The sequence below is a fragment of the Oculina patagonica genome, chromosome 12 (assembly GCF_052425735.1).
Source record: "Oculina patagonica isolate OP01 chromosome 12, crgOcupat, whole genome shotgun sequence".
Classification (NCBI taxonomy): Eukaryota; Metazoa; Cnidaria; class Anthozoa; order Scleractinia; family Oculinidae; genus Oculina; species Oculina patagonica.
In genome coordinates, this window is record NC_135769.1 from 28,178,443 (window position 1) to 28,197,062 (window position 18,620).

The 18,620-nt window shown below is 37.0% G+C and overlaps 1 protein-coding gene across 4 annotated transcripts; it reads right to left on the reverse strand.

The window, feature by feature from the left end:
- Positions 1 to 1,256: 1,256 nt before the first annotated feature.
- LOC144632840 (galanin receptor type 1-like) lies at positions 1,257 to 18,281 on the reverse strand. Of its 4 annotated transcripts, XM_078491583.1 has the most exons (3): positions 18,180 to 18,281; positions 17,758 to 17,800; positions 1,257 to 3,995 (listed from the first exon to the last, which is right to left on the reverse strand). In XM_078491583.1, the coding sequence occupies exon 3, from the start codon at positions 3,919 to 3,921 to the stop codon at positions 2,821 to 2,823; it is 1,101 nt and encodes a 366-aa protein (XP_078347709.1). In that variant the 5' UTR covers positions 3,922 to 3,995; positions 17,758 to 17,800; positions 18,180 to 18,281; the 3' UTR covers positions 1,257 to 2,820. The 4 variants fall into 4 exon arrangements, with proteins under 4 accessions (XP_078347709.1, XP_078347710.1, XP_078347711.1 ...); XM_078491584.1 differs by lacking the exons at positions 17,758 to 17,800; positions 18,180 to 18,281 and adding an exon at positions 16,004 to 16,065; XM_078491585.1 differs by lacking the exons at positions 17,758 to 17,800; positions 18,180 to 18,281 and adding an exon at positions 12,650 to 12,849.
- Positions 18,282 to 18,620: the final 339 nt, after the last annotated feature.

Below are 18,620 nucleotides of genomic sequence, written 5' to 3' on the forward strand. Positions count from 1 at the left end.
AAAATTCTTTGTTCCAAACAACCAATCAGAAAAATTCGAATTAATTCAAAAATCCTATGTCCCCTGAGCCCTCCGTTTTCTCGTGCCAAGCCGGCTAAGAGAAACGAAAGGGCTATGGGGACGAGAATGCCCTTGCCCCCGAAACAATAGCAACTGCTATACTGGAGGACCAGTAGAATTACAAGCTTATGAGAGTTGCTACACTGGTGTGCAAAATCAAAGAAGCTGAGACCATTCGACAGTTGACATCATTTGCGTGTAAAAAAAGTATGACCGTCATGAAAGTTTGAGCTGTCAAACTAGAGCAAAACCACTGTTGATTCCCTTGGACTCTGTTTGTAGTTTCACCCCGTCTTTTCGCTGAACGCTTTTGGAGTGTAAAGCTATTATTGAGGAAGAATGTGTCGCTCTTGACTGCTTTGTACTATTCCCAAGCAGTCAATTGTCCAGATTCTTACTCCACCAAAATGAGCTAAACTCGACAAGAACCGATCTTTCACTAGCCTGTGGGCAGTCTCACAATTAAGCCTCTGCACAAGCAAGCAAGACTTTTTTTCCAGCCTTCCAGCCCCAGTTTCTTTAACGTCTCAACACGCTTGCTTACTCGTCGTCGCAGTCTCGCCCCTCGCGCGAGGTCCCTGCTCGCAGGTTAGTTTCTCCCTACCCTGTGAGCAGGCTCCCCTGTTTGGAGTTTACTTTTACCCCCTCTACCCGCTCATAACTCGCTCGCGCGAAAGCCAACGCCAAACCCAGACTAGAGGAGTGCGGACCTAATCGCGAGAGCCTACCCGCTGTTTTGTTTCTCCCAGATACCAAAAATAAACCTGACTAAAGCAAGGCCAACTCTTTGTTTCAAACGGTTTTCAATCCCAGAGACGGGATCCGTCATTGTCCCTCATAGCTGGTTATGGTAAAGTAGGATTAAATTCACCGGTAATGGTAGAGCGGAAGAAGTAACCCGCCAAATGCACTGACAGTCGCTTTCTTTGTGTAAAATGCCGAGAAGGAATACCCTCCGGGTTGTATTTGGCTTGCAAGTACCAATCCCTAGCCCCCTCCCCACCCCCCACAACGCACACACTCATACACTTCTCAAAGAAATAAATTTTGGTATTTTCCGAGATGCTTTCAAAATTGAAGACTACAATAACAAGGGGTGAAGTACGTGACGTTTTATTCTACTTTTTTTGTTAATACAGTTTTCAAGTAATTGAGACTAACTTACGCTTTATACAATTTTTATTATTTGGGCTAATAAACTGAGCTATGAAAATTAACCCCAGGGACTAAACGCTCCGCCCTCTATGAGCCTGCGCGCGAGAATCTGAATAAATAAATAATTTTTTTAACCGATTAAGTAAAACGTCAATTTACAAATACTTAGGCACAAAATCAATCAGAAAACTAAGAACATTGCTTGGTACTGTTTTCAATATTCACAATGATAAATCCAATAAGTTATCTTTTTCACATTTATTATTAATAAATTTCAGGGGTTCATTCACCCCTCACATAAACAGTATCATCACATAGTCAAATGTTTTGGAATATTCTTAAAAGTTTTATACATTATTCCCCAAAACAAACTACAGTTTCTAAGCTGAAACCTTCGTTTTCCTTGATCAGCGGAGAAAGGCTTTGGTGAAACCAAAATTCAAGGAGAGGGCATCTACTGCAGCCATCGAGATAAAACTAGAATTCGTCTCCACCTAGAATTCGTCTCCTCATGTTTTCATGACCTAAATTCAAAAGCTAGAGAGATGCATGTTTATTGATTGCCAGATAATAGGTGACTCAAGTATCATACAAACTTTTAAAAATTGGCGTTTACAAATTACTTTAATTTTACGTGTGGTTTTTGTTTTGGACACTTTGAAAGGTGTGGCTCTTTGACCACCGAACTGAAGCTTCAAAAGTGTCCTATTAAATTAACTTCAGGATACCTTTGTGATGTTTAATTTGTTTGTATTGTTGAATCTTATTATTGGCAGACATGGTAGTCCGGGTTAGGTCTTCAATGCAACAATTAACAAAAAGTTGAAATATTTTACTTCGACAAATTTTTAGGTTAATACACAATACCTTCCGGCTTCCACAGCTACGTCACGGGGATTAACAGATTTTGGGTCTAAACTGTTCTGAAATCAGTTGTAGGCATATTAACCCATGAAAAACGTTATCTTTGAACATCTACAACCTTAATTTGTGGATAGAAATCAAGCTATGGCTATAAATATCCGCGGAAACAACTTGAAACGTTAAGGCTTAATTTTTCAAGTTGCAATCCATTTCCATCCGAACCATCCGTAGCCAAAGACGCTCGTTGACAGTTTCAGTGCTCTAATATCTAAGAATGCATATTTTTGCAAATTACCTTTTACGAGAGAGGTCTCTTAGCTTTAACCAAGAAAAGTTATGATAACATTAAATTAAATATCTTCGAAACAGCACGTTACAACTTTCAAGGCTGTTTCGATCTGATGGCCAACACAGTTAGTCCTAGCCGTGAGAAGGTCATGTTTCGTGTTTCGTCAATCCTTTTGCGGAAAATATTAAAGTTCTTTGTTCTTCTGTTCTTTCAGCTAACGGAGGCACAATTTTTATAACTTTTCCCGTCAGAGGATGCCCTTAGTTCTTGCTGTGTCACTGCCTTGGTACTCCACGATCGCTAGTGCTAGGTATCTTGTTCAGAGGTTCTGTTTTTTTCTGTTGGAAGTTCTTTTTTTTCCAGTGCAAAGGCATAAAAGAGCTGTATTTTTATGACGAGCTCACAGCAGACACTGGCTAAAAACGCCCATCAACGTTGGCGTTAGCGATTCACTATACGTTCGTTTCGCGCTCAGGCTTCGGCGACATTGTTTGTGACAGAGTCATTCGGTACGAAAAAGATCCCTCATGACGACTCCTCGTTTCTTGGCAAAAATGCTTCCAGTTGAATTTCAAAATGTCCTTGAAGCGCTGTCGGAATTCTTCGCTGACAAGAGAGTATATAATCGGATTAGCAGCGCTGTTAGCCAATAGCAAAACGGTGCAGATGTTGTACACAACCCAAATGTACTTCACTTTTCCGACGTTCACGAAAACAGAAACAAGTCGAAATACGTGAAATGGGAACATGGTGACAGCGAACATAATCACGACGGGTACAAGGATCTTCAATGCTTTTGTGTTCACATTATCAGATTTTTTCTTCCTGGCGGTCTTGTAGCTCCCGCACATGTTGTGCATTTTCCGGTGCAGAAGTTTGCTGGCGCGAATCTTGCTGGCGATTTGTCTGTACGCCCACAGTATCAAGACCAGCGGAAGGATGTAGAAGAAAATCGAAAGCGAGAAGACGTAAAGGGCGAAGGTCACGTGACTGGGCCACTGTGGGGTGCAATCGATTGTTCCGTTCTGTTTGTTTTCAATGTATTCCATCACAAAGTACAGCGGAACCACCATAGCTACGAAGCCTGTGAGCCAGATAGACAGTATCACCCATTTGGCGATCGTAAGCGACCTGCACGCCGTCATTCCACGAACGATTGCTCTATGCCGGTCGATTGCTATGGCAACGATCGAACCGATGGACGCGCTGTAGAAGATGTCCGTGAATGGGTACAAAACCTCGCACACCACCCTCCCAAGGGGCCAGTGTAACGGGTCGGCGGCTTTGACAAGAGTCAAGGGATAGCAGATCGCCAGGACGCCGATATCTGCTACGGCCAGGTTGAGTATGTACTTGTGCACAGCGGTTTTGTTGGCGCGGTTCGCGCCAGTTATGATGATAACCAAGATATTACCCACGATGCCAATGGAGCAGATGATTGCACTCAAGCTCAGGCGAATGGTTTCGACAAACTTCGGTTCATGTTCGCGGGAAGGTTCGGCTACCAATCGGGACGAGTTCGCGGGGTAGCTGGAATTGTTGAAATCTTCCATGGTCTTGGTAACGCAGTATCCACCACGTATTGGAGCAGCTTTTACAGTCACTGAGAGCAACTGTTCCTTTTAATCTAAAAAAAGAAAAACAATGTTTGAGATATTCTGTAATTATGGTTCATTTTTAAACAACAAGAGTCGAGAAAATATTTCTTTCCACGATTATTATTGTCTAGCTCTTGTGTTCGGTATAATCTTGATCGATTAAAGAAAAAACTTCATCCTAAATGAGTGAATATTATAAAGTTAGCAGAGATAAAACGGATAAAAACGTTACATTTAGCCTACTATTTCTGAGTACATCACGTTGTTTGAAATCACTGAGTGAGTAGAATTTGGCCAGAGCTTCTAAAGCCGAGTTATTCAAACGTTTGAATGACTCGCCGGTTTCACCTGTCGTCAACTTAAAAAATGATCAAGAATGGCCAATTTTAATCAAGAACCATTATCTAACAAGGACAATGACATTTATATCTCGCCTTTTGAAGTTAATTGCTCATTTTACATGTCTTGTTTATTTCCTTTGCAATCACCTGACATACTTTGTGTTTGTAATATCCGTGTTTTGACGCTTTATTGCATGCTTTTCTAGGCGGTAAAACACCCGGGAGGTTGACTGAAAAGATAAATGTTTAAGTTCTATGGCATAAATATTAGCTAAAATCGGGGTAGAATATTGAATATTTCATTTCTTTTTAATCCAAAAATGATAAACACGAATTTTCTTGGATAATCGCTTCATGAATCAGTGATGAATACAGTTGGGCAGGAATCCCAATAACTCGAACCTGAAAGGGAACCGAAAAAGGTTCGAGTTATTGAGGGTAAAATTAATAATAAAATGACCTGGAGGAAAATCGAATAAGATTCGAGTAACTGAGTGGAAGGTTCGAATTATCGGGATTCGACTGTATTTCAATACGAAGAATTGAATAATTCTGCATTTACTTAAGTTCTACGGAAAATGATCTAAAAAGTCCGAAAAGTCATTTCGAAATGAGAACTTTTCGAAAAATGGTTTTCAATAAGAATAGTTGAATCATTAGTGTGCGATCAGTGGCAGCTAACTGTATCTTTCAGCAAAAATTAATATAAAATGCAAATTAATAATATCGCGTAATTTTCTATGTATTATATGAGAACACGCAGATCAGTAAAATATTATGTTACATATCTGATATATCTTCCTAAGGGCAGTCATACATCAAGATTACATGCATATACCCCCGGGACATACGCAAGCGACATTAATATTGAGAATTGAGTTCAGTCCTTCATTGTCAGTTGAAAAAACAAGTTCACAAATAAAAGTGTAATCAATAGAAAACTAATCCTTAGTGAGAGATGAGCAGTAGCAAAGACTTGATGATTGCTACGTGCCAGGCAAGATTTTGCCCGTGGAATACGGGCCATATCTCAAGTCAAAAGACTTACTCGCGCAAATGCAATTCAAACTAGTTGGATCATTGCATCGAAAGGCATCGAAAATGCGCGTGTCGTGGGCTATTGTGCAGAATTCTGAGAATTTTAACTCGATCAGAAGTAAAACTAAGACAGTAATGTCAAATAATATTCTGATAGTACCTAGTACTGGTTGATATCTCTATCCTGGCCACAACACAAGAGTCATTGAGTATTCAGGGAAACGTTCTTCATCTATATACTGTATAATTATACAACTTGAAACTGCATTCAAACGAGACATGACGAGAGGAGAGGCCAAAAAGGAAAATTTGATAATGCACCAGACAAAAAAATATATAAGTGCCTATGGAGTGTAAAAAGGTTTTCCAATCCATTAAAAGGTGCGAATGCAAATTCAAATTGAAAAATAATTGGAAGTGTGGCTTGGAGGTCACGGCGCCGGGTTGGTTGCGGAGAAACGTTCTCTCGCAATTGTGTGTCTTGTGAATGATCCATGCAACGAAAATATCAACTCCTAGTTCAATCATACGTGATGTTGATAAGAATGTCATGTAACTACAACTCAATAAAGCTAAACTTCCACTTACTTTAGATTCAAGCTGGACAAAAGGGACGAGTGCGGCAGATCCGCGTTAGAAACAAATTAACAACATCCAAGTTTACAGCAGTATTACATGAACCTTAAGACATGTTTGCATGCAGTTCCTTCAAACAACTGTTAATGCTAATCTTTTATTAATCTATCGCTTTTGTCGCATTTGATAATGGCGTTATCATTACAAGAAACAAGAGATCAAAACAAAACCATTGTCGACCATTATCCTACCTCTTGCGCGTTCAATTCACACTGAATTCACTGCAATTCCCAACTGACCCATGCGGTGAAACTGCCTCAAGGCAGCGAAACCAATTGAGCACAGAGCTGAGTCGTCAGGAATAAGTTCCGGCTTAATTTCAAGAAACAATTATCAGCGAATTGAAATAGATAACACTCTTAAACAGCCCTTGAGTTGATCATCAAGTTGAAGCTAAAGCACTTTGATCCGATCGCTATTATCTCCGTTTTACCTTTGATCTTTTACAAATCAATCAACGCCAGCAGTAAAACTAGATGTCCTGCACACTCAATTAGACAGACGACTGTAGGTGGGGGGCTCTATAGCCTGCCTGGCACGAAACATTCCCGTGTAATGTATAAATCTGGAAAAGCAATCACGGTAGCCCTTTTTAAACCAAAAGATTTCAAAAGAGTATTTTTATACTGTTCCAAGTGACAAAAAATGAATATATCTCTCCGCCTATAGCAAACATTCGCAGACAGTCTTTTTCAAACCTTAACCCTTTTCAAATGTCTAATCAAATACCATCAACACCTATTTAATAGAATGGATTTTTGTAAAGGGTTATTTCAGGTTCTATTAGTTCCTTTGTGAACGTGTAAGTCAGTGAAATTTTAGCATGTACCGTCTATTATGTTTCTATTTGTTCCGCGTCGTTTTAAAGTTTTAAAGGTGATACATAAAATGATTGATAAGAGGAAATTAGCACCATTAGAATGGAACACCCAACTGCTCTAATTATCATAATTTTTCCTAATGGTTCGCAGTTTGTCATCCCCCTCCCTCTCCCTCCCTGCTATTGGCTATTTTTATAGGGGAAGGGCTTACACGGGTCGATTAGAAAGAGAACAAGAACTGCCGAAACCGAAACTTACGAGCGAGTACGGCTGATGTTCTCACGCAAAATTTCCTGTCCATTTTTACCTTGAGAAGCAAACACCCTCATTTGTTGACACAATTGTTTGTAAAAGAAACATTTGTTTAGTCTTTGGCTTGCTGACTGCGGGATCACTAGCAAGGCTTATGTACACGAAGATGCATGCAAGCTAGCCTTCGTGCACGGCAAGCCCTAGAGCTCTCTGGCCTGCTTGCCACGCAGGCTACATGCAAGTACGCGCGCTTTTCGTGTCGCGAAGATGAGTTACTGCTTTATTTTATACCTTCGATGTGCGTGTTTCACACTGTTTTTTTTTTTATTTGGCTCCAAATTGTTATTCAACTACATTATTTAACTTTGGAGATAACTATTTCCGAGTCATTTGAATATGCCCTTCAATCCTTCCATTGCGAGATGTTTCCCCCACTTCGGGGGAGGGGGTCCTATATGAAAGGAACAAAGATGCCCTTCAAAAAATTGATTTAAACCCTTATAGGAGACCAATCTGGGTGTGGTTCAAGCTGTTTTGATCCCTAGAAGGTGCCATGTTGAAACACAGACAAATAAGGGCGTTATCATTTCCTCAGATGTACCTCTCAGTAAACGAGACCGAGATGGCAAAAAATAATGGCGTTCTGTCCTGAACACCCTAATGTAGATACTGGGTTTTGTTTTTTTGGGTTTGGGGGGGGGGGCGCGCCCCCCCGGTACACTTTCATTTTCCTTGTCCTTGTAATCGATAAGTTGTCACCTCGCAGCCAGTAGATACAGTCATAGATTGATTTATCTATTACGTTAGCAGCTCAATCTTGTAGCGTACCCCAATTCAACCACCTCATTAAATGAACTGAATTAGTTGGGATGCTTTGAAGGACGTCTAGTTTTAATAGTAAAACGCCAATCACCTCAGAATTTGGATGTTCTGTTAGGCTTTGTTTGACTATTCAAAAAGCCGTATCGCGATATATAGTTTCTCAGACTTCACACAACCAAAATACAGAAAGGTTTCTCCATATTAAGTCTGATAACTCTTGAAGCCAATGCTTTTTACATACATATTCTCCTTACAGGCTTCCCTACGTCTTCAATGAACCAGTTGGGGGAGAATGTCGTTATTATGTGAAAACAGTTTCCTCGTGGTGATCAATTACGTCATTCTCATGATCTGTGTGCAGTTGATTTCTTATTAATATTTAGCGGAGAAATAGGAGATGCTGATCACTGTTAAAGTTGAAGGGAGCTAGTCAACTTTGTGAGGCTTATTTGAGACAATATAAGTTGAAATGTAAACAGCGTTAGAGAATTTAATTAAGTTCACGAGCGAACAATTTTAGGCCAGTTTATTCATACTTCTATAAATGTGTTGTTAAATAACATTTAATTTTAAATGCAGAAGCGTTCTCTGGGCCTCAGAATTCCAGTTCGGAAATGAAACCTTTTCAAACCCTTTTTAGTGATCAATGTTTCTACGTTCATTTTTATTCTCCGTTGCACCCATCCTGTCTATAGTGTAGCAACACTTTTATAAAACATCTTTAGACAGGATGTTGAACTGTGGACCGACTGCTTCTTGCAGAGAAAGTTATTTGCCACTGCAAGGAACTAGAAGTTCGTGTTGCTTTGATTCTCAAGTGTAGTTTTGTGAATAGGATATGACTAAATACGAGTAGCTAGAAGGTAGCAAACAAAACTATTTCGTTTTACCTGAAAGACGATGACTGTTCATCTCAGTAAGTAGTTGGTCAGTCGCGTTTTGCAACATCAACAACACAGAATTAATGCGCAGAAACGTTATATGCCCCAAACAGATGTCGCTTTTTAATAAACTTAGAAAGGAACATGACAACTCAGTGAAATTTAATGTATTCCTCCCACAAATGCGACATGTAGTGTTAACTTAGCATTATAAAGTTATCGGTATATATCAATTTAGCTGGTTGGGAAGAAATTTTATTAACGAGCTGAAAGAAACCGAATTGTTTACTGAAATTAGACCAATGAAAAGGAAACAGTTTTTCTTCCTTTGAAGTTTAAACAAAAGCAGCTGTAGTCTGGCTGTACAAGTCAAATCTCCTTTTAACTAACAGCTCTTTTCATCCCTTCTAATTTTGACTTTTGAATGAAAAATGTCATTTATTTTCCTACGGAGTGAAGTTCTTGCCTTGATATATTAATTTTGTACATGGAAAATTGTAACCCCTTTTTTCCTTAGGATAAGCATACATGTTTATGTTGAATGTCATCCCTGAGAATGAAGATGTTCATCTAAGACACCCGTTGTAATCATTGTGTATATTCTCAACACCTATCTGCTTGAAATATATAGGTTTTGTTGGAAGAAGTTATATGTTGATCACTCCATTGCATTTAAGGGAAAACTGGTCATTTTGTAGCGTTTTCCTGGATTTGTTGTTACGTTTTGCCTACAAATATTTCAATGTTTGCATGTTATAGTGACTTCTGATAATGTCTTTTATAAAACTTTTTCTTGTTGGGAGGAAAGCAGCTGCTAGTCTGCTTGAATACATTTTAACTTCTTTAAACATAGTGGTTTTACTGTGCATTCTATACCATTTCATATTTGACTTTTAAATTAAGAAATAAAACAATTGCTTTTGACAGACTTAATGTTTCTGGCCAGAATTAAAACCGTAAAAAAAACGCTAGCTTTTTTCAGTTGGAAGATTAAATTATGAATTCTCTTGAAAACTTGGGATACATTTCTTTGTTGGTTGGTTTTGAGAAATTGCTCTTACACCTTAAGACACTTCGGTCTTTGTTTTTTTTTTTCAGTTTTTTTCGGGCGAGATTTAATACAACCTAGCTTCGACTTCGTTGCATTACAGTTTTCGTATATTAAAAAAAGTTAAGAAACGTCTTACAAAGTCGGCATCAAAACTCAAACATCTATGGTCCGTTGCAGTGAAACTATACTACAGAACGATTTCAAGCTAGTGCGGATCCGGGTTTGAACAAAAATAGTGGCAGAGCGACAGATTGGACCAAAAATAACGCAGATCGGCGGATTTGTTGCCCTATTTTACTCCCCTTCGAAATTCTGGTTGCTCATTTTTGCCTGAGAGTAATATTAGACCCGTTATACTACAGGCTAAGAAATTTTTGAAATATGATTGGCTAAAACCAGTTGTATTTCAGCCAAATTTGTGTCTGTGTTATCAAATTCAACCCACATGCCACTATTATAATAAGATTCATTAAAAACCTCTCGTCGCTCAAATTGCGGTTTGGCGATGGACTCAAATGGTGCCTATCCCGGCCTTTCTACTGATAACGGCTTAACTTGTTTAAAGTGTGAAAGCTAATGTTTAATTAATACATCAGCACTTGAACATAACAACATCTAGGATTTCGAGAGAAAAGCAGTCTGCTTTAAGAATTTGTGATAAATAATTTCATGCAATTCTAAGAAACGCAACCGCTTCTCGAACTTAATAAGTATATATAGAATCTATAGAAATCTAGAAATTCTGTTCGCCGCAATTTTCAAATGATATTCTACTTGTTTCTAACACAACCGAACCAACGACACAGTAAGAACTGGAAAGAAACTTCTTGTTAGACGTTTTCTGAAAATTCTTCGAATTTGTTTCACGTCGGTAAAAACTTCAGCCTTGTTTCGTAAATGTCGATCAATACTCGTTTGTGTCAAGAGTTAACGCTATATAAGCTTCAAAACCTTATCAAGTCGTATCTTTCTCAGTTGATTTAAAATAAGTGAACATTTACATTCCCAAAGACTACTGAACCCCCTATATTTGGTAATCTTTTTTTTTTTGACAGACTGTGTGTGTCGTTGGAGGTTACCCAAGTTGCCTTTTCAAGAAGTATGCGTTTCACAGAACCTCATATGCCTAGAGGAACGAAGAGGGAAGCTAAACCGTCGAGCTACAATACTCCAACATCTACAGCCGGTACGTTCAACCTCCACATTGAAAAATGTTTCCAAAAGAGAAGGGTTTTCAAGCGCATATGTCACATGATGCTTTTTGCAAGTGGTGTAGGTTTTCAAAAAATTGCCTTTTATCGGTTAGCCGAAAGAAGCGCACAATGCTGGCATGCACTAATTTAATTACAATTTCGTCTTGTTTTGTTCAGCTTGTGATTTGAAAAGCATGCTTGCCCACAATTGCCTTAAAGGAGCGAACTGGTCTGCCTCCTGCCAGTTGGGATTTTTAATAATGTTATGTTCATTTAGAATATTTGTTTCCTCTGTTTTAGCGGCATGCCTGCAAACTAGCTTTCTCGAAGCTAAGTGTATGACCACTATAAACAACAGTTACATTTTACATAAAAGGAGCAATCCTATGGTATTTTAAGTCATGTTTTCTGAAATCTCTAAACAACAAATTTCTAACGTAAAAAAATAAATATTGAGACAAATTTCAAACGACAAATTTGAAAAACTCTGCCAATTTTTTCAAAATGTGTTGTCCGTGACGTACTAGCTCCTTTAAAGATTTGCTGGACTTTTATCGAAGCCACAGAACAGGTTATCAATTCATTTAATCCATTTAAAAACGTTAATATGAAAGCTAAAGTTTTTTTAGGATCAACTGTTGGTAGCTTATAAAAGCTAATTAGGTCGACCATCACGAACGCTCAAGAATTTAAAATTATACTTTCAGTGGAATTTTTAACTAATAAAGGCTTGTGTTCGCTTTGTACATTTGAATTGTCCCGTTAAATATTTTATCTTTTTATCTTTTTGTTGGCCGTATATTTTACATTTCTTATCTTCATAATAAATATAAATGAATGGGCTGTTATGTTGTCGGAAATTTCAGACCCTACTCGTTGGATCTTTACCAGTTTCATCGCGGACACTCGACCAAGCTTAGAAGTACATTGAACATAGAATAAAAAAGTACATGCACAGGGAAGCATTTTGCCAAAAAATTCGAACGGACATGCGGAGGTTCTAAGCACCTGAACCACACCGATATAACAAATGCAAAATATAGGAAGTTACATGTAAATTTTTACGCCCTGTCGATAAAACATCTCTTTACAGGATCGCTCTCCCGGCAATCAACAAAAGACGCAATCCTTGAAGATCTAAATTCGGAGCCTTTTAGACTTTCAATATACCCGGGTATTGTACAAGGTGTTCGAGCAAGCATTTAATGTAGAAATTCCAAAAAGATGTAAAAGAAATTCAGTTAAGATAACATTTCACTTTCCAGAACACTATTTCTACCTAGCAATGATTTCAAATGTTTCATTTTAAGATGTAGGTTTGAAATCGCTATCTTGAAATTATTATTTTTTGCCTTAAAATCGAACAAGGAGTATTTTGAAGCGATGTATTTTTGTTTTCAGTAAATATTGTTTTTGAAGGTACTGTTACAGATAGGCTCAGAATTGAAAATAATTGAACTGCAAAAGGCCAACGATAGCTTGAATTTTTTAATTTTCTAAAGGTTTTTTTTGGAGTCATACACTAAAAAGATCTCAAATAACGATCATTTTATAACTTATTTAGCTCTTGCCTTCGCTTAAACTACTAAAAAAAAAAAAAATAATAATATTTATATTTATACTTAAATTGTCGTTAACAAAATCTTACCTTGTGCTCCGTTTCGCTTTTCCCTGCGGGCTAGACTGTCAAATCTATCCAGCAATCTGCTAATTTATACCCCACTACCGGTACAAACTTAACAGATATGCAATGCCTTTTGTGTTTGCGGACCGTCTCAAAAATATTTCAAAATCGTGCACTTGTTCGTCCGCTCTTCTACACCAAATTTCAATCTTCCTCACCTTTTCCCACGAGGATATTTGCGAATCGTTTTTGAAAACAAATGGAGCATCGATCCCGCTTTACTTTTTAAATTTACGTCTTAATTATAAATGAGGCAAGATGTACTCAAAATGACACCTGAACGAACTACGTATATTTTGCATTAACATTAGAAAGAAAGGTGCAAAACGTTTTGTGGTGGCTTTAAACTCTACCAGAAATTACTCTGTTTGCTCATTAAATGAAGCCTATTGAATTCGCGTTTCTAAGCGGTGGCTTAGAATGCAAAACGTCCAACATAACCCCAATTAATAAAAATAGCAACAAATTATCTTTTTTTTTTTCAAAGATATCGTAAAGTGTTTCTTTGTAGTGGAACACCGTTTTTCGTTTGCACTAACAATGAATGAAGTCATTAGCACTCTTGAAAATTGCGAAAAAGAAACAAGAGGGAAATACTAATAATACTTATATGCAAATTTAATTAGAAACTCTTTCGCAAGTGAGAAGTTTTCATATCAAAGCAACTATTTCAAAATTCATCGTTAAATCTATAAAACAAATAAACTAGACTTCGTTGTGACTCCCTATCTGTAATCTGCGTTACATGAAAAAATTTCCATTTTTAAATTATTCTCCTAGCTGTATTTTCCTATGATTAAAAAAAAAACGTTTTGGTGTAAATATACAGCCATGTTTAATAACTTCGTCGATGTAAAAATGTTTCTGTAAGACCAGGATTTATCTTTTATTATTTATCTTTTATTTATTTTTGTTTATGATGCAATTTCTTGAAACAAAATGGAGGATGGTTATATTTTAAGGTAAATAAGTCTACTTATTTTACCGCCTGCTTATAAAATATGACGTTCCATCTTTTACCTAATTTCCTCTTGCCTTACGTAAACCCACGTTTCCTCTTCGAGTCACGTCTTGAGAAAAAAAAAACACAAAAATAAAGGATTTTGGCAGAAAGAAAGGGGAAGAAATAAAATACATTGTTCAGAAATATTGGGAAATATAATTTCTTCTTGTATTTTGTACGGAAATGGAACGATTTTTTTTCGATTTAACATTGTCTTTTTTGTGGGTATTTTCCAAAGGTTATGCAAGTTTTGGCGAGGTTTTGAGCATTTTCGTTGCTCTTCCTCAAACCTTGATCGACCTTCAATGTCAGGAGCCATGTAATAACGATTTATTTTACGAAAGTCATTGGCAGATTTTTCTTCTTCGAAGATTCTCATCAGATGAAAATAAAACATGTTGTAAAGTTATGAGTTGCATTGCAAAAGCGATCGTATCCGCACTGGTGTCTTGTGAAAACCCCAGTTTTATATTTCCTTGACATTTTTCTCAAACTCGCCTAAACGTGCTAAAGGCTCGCGTGTATTCTTAAAATCAAGTCACTCGTGGTATATTTTCATGAGCACGCGTTGGATGATAGATAGCCAGCGAGGCGCTACGCGCCTCTTTAGCTATATACCATTTTACATCATCCAACAAGCCTGACTGGAATGTTTAATTTATTTTATTAAAAACACCCAAAGAATTGCACTGTTTGAGCTCCCTGGCTGTTCTCGCTGTTGCGTAAACCTACCATATTTGTGGTCCACGGTATATGGACTATATGCCATGGCCTGTAAACCAATCAAGACTCAGGAATTGCAGTATACCATGGCTAGTTTTTAATAATCATACTACTCGAAAAACATTGCACAGCTAGCATTTCTCTCAAAAAGTGGAAAAACAGCTTTGACCGCCATATTCTTTCCATTTCTTGGCCGGGCTATTTGCCAATATCAAACGTGCAAATTTTATCTGATCGGATTTCGAAATCGGGAAAAAAGAAATTCATTAATCTTAGCAAGACTGTTTTAAAGTTACTGCAGTGTTAAGCTTCGTTAGTTTGCAATCGTAGTTGGTGGCTTTATACATGTGACCTGTTATTAACGCAAAAATTTGCGAGTTTGTGTTGGCTGACGAGGCAAGATCAAAGTTTCAACGACGGTTTGTCATCGCCTACTGTAAAACATTTCAAATCGAACTGTGAAATTGCCGAACTGATGAAATCATTTCAGTTCTTTATTTAAGTCTAACATGCAAAAGCTAGTAACGATCACCGAACGAAATAAGGAACGGAGTAAATATATATTTTTTTTCATATTAAGGTAGCTGGTAAAGTTAATGGACCCTTTCATACGCATATACGCACTATGGTCTTATTTTTGGTTATCTTCGATTTTAGATGTGATTTTTATAGCCTACAAACGCGATAAAAATTTTTGGGATGGCAGCGAGCAGGACTTAACAAGTTCTAAAATTCCGCGAAAATTTTTTTGCCGGTCAAGTTATTTTTCTGCAATGAAAGCGATTTTTGTTTTGCTTACTTATTCTATGCCCACAAACGACAAATGATCGAAATTAAAAAATTAAAAGAAATTAGAAGACAAAAGATTTTATGTTAAGATGTGAAAGTACCAATTTATTTCAAATCATCTGATTAAGGGGAAACTTAAAATATTATTCAAAACCCCTTTTATGCAATTAATATTAGAACGAACGTGTTTACAAACCTAAGTACAAAATGAAAAAAATTCCATTTATCCATTTATTGGGTCAATTTACGTCAACAAAACAGTGGTCTGCTGAAGAGAATCAAAATCGGCTGTAATAAACCGTTTGTGTTGTACGAAGGCGGTTAGGAAAAAACATTACAAAAAAACCTACAAATTTTCTTGGAAAATCAACGAAATACCGTAGACTGGCCAACTGCAAGCATTCAGAGCAAAATAAGTAAAATTCGGCCACACTACAGTCAAACCGATGACAGCAATCTAATTATAAATTGGTAATTTTACAGAAAACAAAAAATGCTGAAAACATATTTAAAACTTGACAAAATTTTGCCAACAATTTTTCCGCTTTTTATGTAAAAAAGAAATTGCAATGACGATTCGCCCTTAAAATTCAAATCTTTCTGTAAATTCGCTTTTTAACTATGAAAACCTGGCACAGCTAACCCCGATGAGTTTGCTATGGAAGAAAAACACTTTTCTATGCTTGTGTAAATCGACTATTGCACCCGTCTAAATAAGTCCGTGAACTCAGAAAAACCGTCGGAGGTTTATATAATATTAGCTATCAATACATGCTAAGGTGTGTCTTTAAAAACTAACTTACTTGCTTTCCTCAAAATATGGTGAGATGTGCTTCAAATCTTTGTCGTAATCCTTTGGAAACTGAGAGCGCATATAATAACATCTTTGCGTTTTAATTTCACCCTCTATAGCCTAATTAATTTTTTGACTGACAGAGCTGAGAAGGCAATAAATTTTGTAGGAGATGTTTACCTAAAACCCATATGGTGTTATAAGAATTGTCAAAAATGACTGTTTCATTTAGCTTGTGCTATTTGTTTTTCAACCTGGAAGTAAATCTCGCTTTATATTAATACGTTTTATGTGAGATAGGTTCTGCGGTTACTTCTATATACGCGCTCGGCTTAAACGGCAGAATATGCGAAAACGTACGTTTGTCGAAAATGGACGCAAGGCACTAGCTGAGTTTGGGAGTCGTAAAACTCATTTATTTCCCGTCCACTTAACACCTTTTTATTAAATATTGAGAAGCGAGGGCTATCACTTATATATATCTCCCTTAATGGGATGCTTCTCCATCGCAGAGCAGCTGAACATATTTTTTTTCAGTTGCGCAGGCAAACGGGTGCTCACCCCTACACATTGCTTAACCGAACATATTCCAAAGACGTAGCACACCTAACATCCCTAATGAAAATAATAGGTGTGTTTCATTTGCCCCTCCCTCTCCTACAAAAGCAACTAATTTTCCTTTAAACTGAAACATAAAATTTAACAGAATCGATGACAAAAATAAACTCCACAAGCAGTATTTCCTTCTCTTTAGCGTGCATAATTTTCTTGTCAATCTACAAACGTGTAATTGTAGATATGTTTGTGAAGAAAGATGACACTATATGTGCCTGCCAAACAGAAGGAAAAAGAAGTTATTAAGGCTCCAATAACAGGTGAAAGATAGAGGGTATGTTTACCAACGAATCATGTTCATTTCTGCCAAGAGCGTGGCCCAACTTAAGATGATACCCTTGTATAATACATTTTACAAGAAGAATTCATTTTTCCATATGACGTTTGTGCCTCGCCGGGCTCCAGTCGGTAAAAAGAAAATCCAAATAATACATTCAGCAGTTACCACTAATTAGTCTTGTTGCTTGAAATTCAAATTTCTCTTACGCATGGAAAAAGCACATCTGCTTTTCAAAGCGAATTCAACCGACCTTGCGACTTCAGCTTTATGCGTAATCAGGACTGGTATTGTTAATCTTACCGACAAATCGATTAAGCCAGATCACACACACAAAAAAATCAAAATAAACGAACATTATATCAACCTTGAATTTAAAAGAAGAAAAAATAATTAGATGCTGTTAGCATATGTAATTTATCTTTCTTATCTGACTAAGTTGCCAAAATACAAACAACGCTCTATTGTGGTTTTGTACGAATAACTTTCTCGCTGTAATTTTTAAAAATGTACCAAACCTTTGGAAGATTATAGGGGTCTTGCATTAAATGCCCGTTTAAAAATTAAAATTCTACCATTTAATCGTCAAAAGCCGCCGATTTAACTCCGATTAACACAAGCCTACTGGCGTAAAAAGGTGAAAAATATCATGTAAATATTTGCTCTCATTGACAAGATTTTTTGATCAGATCACAAACTGACACACGGGATGAAGGACAAGAAAAAAAAACCGTAAAAATATCCGTAAATAAATGCACAAATGAAAACAAACAGCCTTTTACTGAAAAAAATAACCTCCAAATGAAGGGTATAGCAAAATTTAATCCCTCTTAAAATAGGCTAAATAATTTATTTGTGGCTATACAACTTACTTTCTTTTATCTTCTTCGTTGACCTTCAAATCTTGTGTTTTTGCTGCCAAGAAAAACGGAAGCAAGCTGACACAGAATTCCTGTTCTCTCATTCGGTTAAATTCTTAAATGTTTACTATAAGGCATTCTAGCGAGCTAATACTTATAGAATTTATAACCTCGATCTTTTATCCGTCCCGTATTCGCTAACTAGTAGTAAAAATTACGGCGGAGTGTGAACGTTTCGCTCCGCAACTCAGCATTTTACTTTTTTGTTAGAAGAACATTTTCAGCTTTGATCGAGGCGCGCGCGGACCAGGCAGACATCGATTTAGTACATATGTACATCTTCGATTGATCAAAACTCAGCTTCCTTTCTGTAATTTTTGTCTGCATCTACGCTAAGATTAAGAAAGATAAATGATTGGTAAAGTTTCACCTACCGAAATACGACGAAGTCAAATTATTTTCTCAATAAAGGGATATATATTGCTTTGACTGCCTTCTAGGAGTTATGAAAGTTATTCTTCCTTCGTGAAAGGCGCCCCAAAAACGGATTGATTTGTACTTGTCTGAATCTGACAGCTTTGCATTACTCAGAAAACATCTTTAGATCAATCTAAAAACGATGGAAAGAAAATTGACAATGTCAATAGACAAATAAAATTGCATCAATTTTGGTGTTGGCGTTTCGGAAAGCGATTAGCGGCTTTACTTAAAAAGAGAAATATTATTTTTGTACGCATTGACGTACAAATTATTAATAGCATTTTCTTTTATTTAGCACTAATTATGCTTAAATTTACCTTGATGCTCGATGGACGCCGCCAAAAAGCATGAAATGTATACCTGTCTTAAAATTCCTTATCTGAGGTATTTATCGT

Coding starts and splice junctions, on each gene's coding strand:
- LOC144632840 (XM_078491583.1), bottom strand. CDS start 3,921: ATGGAAGATTTCAACAATTCCAGCTACCCCGCGAACTCGTCCCGATTG.